This window comes from Gracilinanus agilis, chromosome 3 (genome assembly GCF_016433145.1).
Source record: "Gracilinanus agilis isolate LMUSP501 chromosome 3, AgileGrace, whole genome shotgun sequence".
NCBI lineage: Eukaryota > Metazoa > Chordata > Mammalia > Didelphimorphia > Didelphidae > Gracilinanus > Gracilinanus agilis.
Window position 1 is genome coordinate 5,967,697 of NC_058132.1, and position 4,561 is coordinate 5,972,257.

General features: G+C 44.7%; 1 protein-coding gene across 1 annotated transcript; it reads right to left on the reverse strand.

Annotated features, from left to right (window-relative positions):
* Positions 1-550: 550 nt before the first annotated feature.
* On the reverse strand, positions 551-4,192 carry LOC123240678 (zinc finger protein OZF-like). Its single transcript, XM_044668398.1, has 4 exons — positions 3,930-4,192; positions 2,934-2,970; positions 1,254-2,280; positions 551-582 (listed from the first exon to the last, which is right to left on the reverse strand). Exons 1-4 carry the CDS (start codon positions 4,190-4,192, stop codon positions 551-553), a joined length of 1,359 nt encoding a protein of 452 aa, XP_044524333.1.
* Between the last annotated feature and the right edge of the window lie 369 nt (positions 4,193-4,561).

The following is a 4,561-nucleotide window of genomic DNA, read 5'->3' on the forward strand; positions in this document are numbered from 1 at the left end:
AAAAGTTACCTCCTGTAAATAAGCTTTTCCTTGACTCTGACACTGTCAGAGGTTTCCCTTTCAGAAGGTTCCCATCTACAAAGCTCAGGACTTCTCTGGATACACCTGCTCATGTGGTATCTCCTCCTCCTGGAGTGCAGGGACTGGCTTTATTTCTTTCCTCTGCATGCCCAGGAGGGGAGCACAGTGCTAGGCATAGGGGAACCCCTGGTAAAGGCTGATGAGATGACCCAAGAAATGGCAAATGGGAGGGATTTTGGAGGACAAGGTCTGCTCTATGACAACACTGTAAAGGTCAACCTAAGTCTAATGACAGGGTGAAGCTTCCTTAATTCTGTGGGATTCCACCTTGGGTGAGGTTGGCCAGGTCTGGAGATGGACTGTACTCACCTGAGATGGGGGTCTCAGGGTCCCCAGGACCATTCCATCTGGCTCCAGGGTCTCTCCTTGGGCCAGACATTGGTTATCTTCAGAGAGAAGGATACCCCAGGTGGGGAGACTTCCTCTTTGCAGACCTATAGGGAATTAGAGGGTTAGATCTCAAGAAGAGCTACGAGGGTTCTCTCCCTGTACTCACTCTACCTAACAGGAGAGGAATAAGAAGAGTCTAAAAAGGAAAAAGATTTCCTACCCTCTGTAACCCCATATTTGGGTTTATCGATTTCCTCCATTTTCTTATAGAGATCCAAGAGGCTGAAGGTACTTGAGATCCCAGATGGGATGAGACCAGGTAGAGCCTCAGTGACTCCTCACCCAAAGCTCCCTCTCTTACTATGGGTGAGGTATAAAGACTGGGCAAATGTGACCCACTGGTAAGGTGTGCATGGCACTACTGGATTAGGTCTAGGAGGGAGGCCTACTCCTATCTTAACTGGTACACACTGCCAAGAGGTCAGAAGGGAAAGATGAGTCCCAAAGGAAAGGGTAAACAACAGAAGCAGGGTCCCCCGATCAGATCTACCTGGCACCTGCACAGGCAGGGCTGTCTTCCAGAAGTCACAGACCATTCAGCCCCAAAGGAAGAAGCCATCACACCTAGGGAAAGAGGCTCAGGATTCTTTCCACCTCTCTTTCCTAAGCCCTGCCCTCCCCCACAAGAGGAATACCTTGGCCTCTGGAATGGCCTTTCTTCCCCTCCAGCTTTCTCCAAGGCCTTCAAATTCCAGCCCTGGATTAGAGCCATTTCCATCAAGCCAGCCAACATTGAGTCCTCCCATCTTTGACCCCTCCATCTCTTTCTCCCTCTACCTTACCTTGCTCTCCACTGTGGATTCTTTTAGGTTGAGTAAGAATGGAGATTTGTGTGAGCTTTCCACAGTGTTTATAGTCAAAATGTTTCTCTGTGGTATGGATCTGCTGCTGATGAAAAAGATTGCTCCTCCCCTTTGAAATATCTTCGCATTGTTTACATTTATAAGGATTTTTTCTATTGTGGATTCCCTGATGTCTCCTCAAAGTGGAGCTCTTTATGAAAGCTTTTCCACATTGATGACATTCATGAGGTTTCTCTCCAGAGTGGATTTTCTGATGATGAGTAAGACTAGACCCAGTTGTGAAAGTCTTTCCACATTGATGACATTCATAAGGTTTCTGACCAGTGTGGATTCTGCGATGAATGGTAAGATTGGATCTAGTTCTGAATGTCTTTCCACATTGATGACATTCATAAGGTTTTTCTCCAGTGTGGATTCTCTGATGGCAAGCAAGATGGCTTCTGTCTGTGAAAGCCTTTCCACACTGTTTACATTCATATGGTTTCTCTCCAGAGTGGATTCTCTGATGTTTCCTAAGAGCAGAGCAGACTGTGAAAGCCTTTCCACATTGATCACATTCATAAGGTTTCTCTCCAGTGTGGGTTCTCTGATGGGAAGCAAGATGGCCCCCCTCCGTAAAAGTCTTTCCACACCAACTACATTCATAGGGTTTCTCTCCAGTGTGGATTCTCTGATGATGAGTAAGATTGGATCTATTTCTGAAAGCCTTTCCACATTGATGACATTCATAAGGTTTCTCTCCAGTATGGATTTTCTGATGATTATTAAGATTGGAGCTATCTCTGAAAGTTTTTCCACATTGACTACATTCATAAGGTCTCTCTCCTGTGTGGATTCTCTGATGTACAGCAAGACTGGATCTACTTCTGAAAGTCTTTCCACATTGTGTACATTCATAAGGTTTTCTTCTAGTATGGGTTCTCTGATGATTCCTAAGTACAGAGTGAAATTTGAAAGCCTTTCCACACTGATCACATTCATAAGGATTCTCTCCAGTGTGGATTCCCTGATGTCTAGCAAGCTTAGAGTTCTGAGGAAAGACCTTCCCATCTTTACTATCTTCAGAAATCATTTCTCCAGGATAACTTTTTTGATGTCTAATGAGGTCTGAAGGCCTTTTCCCCTAGATTACCCTCATCCTTGTACATTTTAGGAGGTTTCCCATGAGACTGAAGAAGCTCTACCTGTTCAGGAAAGCACTTGCTATATTAACTATCTTGAGTATAGTCATTCCCTGAGGTCACTTTCTCACACTGATTTAGGACTGAATATTGTCTTAATCCTTTTGCAGTTTCATCAAATTCATAACCACTCTGGATTTTATCTTCATTGAGATTAGTCAGATTACTCTCAAACTGAAGTCACAGGAAACATCACACATGAAATGATGGTCGCCAGATGCTTCCACAATAAGGCTTGGCTTTGTAGTCAACTCATTTACTTCTAACCTGGTCTTTGCATCTGAAGAAAACAAACAATGATATATAGGTAGACACACACAATGGAAAAAATAAGTTCTTTCCTCCTATGGCAGATAGTTAACTGATTTTTATTCTATTATGCCAATCAAAAAGAAGAATTTCCAAAAATAAGCAAGCAAAATCTGTCTTTGAATACACCATTTGGTCTCATCTCTCAGATGACTTATTTTAGAGTTACCTTCACATACAGTAACACTGGGAAGCTCACAACACACCTGTGACACAGGCAGGCCCCAAAGTCTCATAACCCTTCACACCTTAGATCATGAGCTGAGAATGGAAGAGTCAGCTGGCCAACCTCCTTGTAGAGAGACAACTCAAAACCTGTCACTGATCATGCTCTGTCCACAGTAATAGTAGGTCTCTCTCCATTTCCCTTTGAACCTTTCCTTTAAATGATTCTTGTTGATCATACTTATAATTTTTTCAGCTTCAGGTACTATTCCTGATATTTTGGATCAATCAATTTAGCCTCACTATCACATGGTCATCGTTGAGAAGTTTCTTATTCTAAGCTCAAAAGCAGGTTACTCGTTTGAATTGTCATGCAGTAATTTTCAATATTGATCCAAATTTCTTCTGTTCTATTGGGAGCCAAAGAGATCATCCCATTTGCTGACCATATTCTGAGTATTCAAATAATTTCATTATCTGGCATATATTTGTCTCATCAGGTATCTTGAGTCCATCATCCTGCTCTCAGGAAAGGAATAGCATGATTCAGTATTTGGTGCTCTTACACCATGTCCCTTGTGGGGTTCGTGAAGAGATCAAAGGGTTCTGGGTTGAAATTCTTTAAAGGCACCTCAGGAAATAAAGAACTGCCCAGAAAATATATTTTCCCCCAGGAAAGCTAACGTGAGGGCTAATAGCCTTTTCTGCTCAGTGATTACAAACCACCACGATTGGGCATGAAATGATTTGGGTTTTCCTGCTGGGATTCTTCAAACTTGGACCACTTCTAACCAAATACATCCTATGGTTTTGGTTTCTCCATCTGTCCTCAAATTGTTTCCACACCACCAAAGCAGTGTGGCATACCAATGTCTATCTCTTCCCTTGCACGGTCACAGGTAGGCCCGTCCCCTCACTGACCTACTGGACGCAGCCTCACTCCAAGGTCACCCGGCCATCTCCTCTCATCACTGCTCTGAGCTCCCTGTCAGGATGTCACCAATGTTGGCATTTTTTCACTGCAGAAGAGATGGCCGGCTCTTTGAGCAACACCAGGCCCGATCGAGACGAGGCACCTCGTCCCCACACTGGACCACCACACACACTCTCCATGGCAGACCTCCCGCTGCCTCTCAGTGCAGGGCTAAGGCTACTTTCTGACCTGACTTCTGTCTTCATCTGCTTCTCTTCTAGCCTGCAGATTTTCAGAGAACCTGGTTGGCAACCCAGGTCAGCCCACAGTTCCTTGGAGGGGGAAGCCATTGTGCCACTGGTGGGAAGAAAGTTCTGCCTGCACAGGAATGGCCTTGCAAAGGTGACTTTAGACACAAAAAGCCATGCATGCCATTGGACTTCAGGCACATTTACCATTTCACACACCGCCTGTCATGAGGCCACTGAAAAATCCCTCTGAGAGATCGAGTTAGGAGGTCTTTATGTTGTCCCATGATTGGGGAGCCAAAAAAAAATAATACATTTCCATCTGTCAACAAGAGGACTTGGGAACTCTGCTCCCCTCTCCCCCCTCCCCAGCACGTACACAGCCCATTCTCCCTTCACAGAAGGGCTCTGTTTTCTAGACTCGGCACTCCCTGTCTGCTGCCTCCAAGGCTCTTAGGGAGGATCAGCCCA

What these genes read in the sequence shown, in the direction of transcription:
- LOC123240678 (XM_044668398.1), bottom strand. Translation starts at nt 4,192, where the DNA reads ATGGCTTCCCCCTCCAAGGAACTGTGGGCTGACCTGGGTTGCCAACCA. An exon ending in GTGAAAAAATGCCAACATTG is followed by an intron (nt 2,971 to 3,929) that starts GTGACATCCTGA and finishes CCTGTGTCACAG; the next exon opens with GTGTGTTGTGAGCTTCCCAG. An exon ending in AATCCACAGTGGAGAGCAAG is followed by an intron (nt 583 to 1,253) that starts GTAAGGTAGAGG and finishes CTCTCCTGTTAG; the next exon opens with GTAGAGTGAGTACAGGGAGA.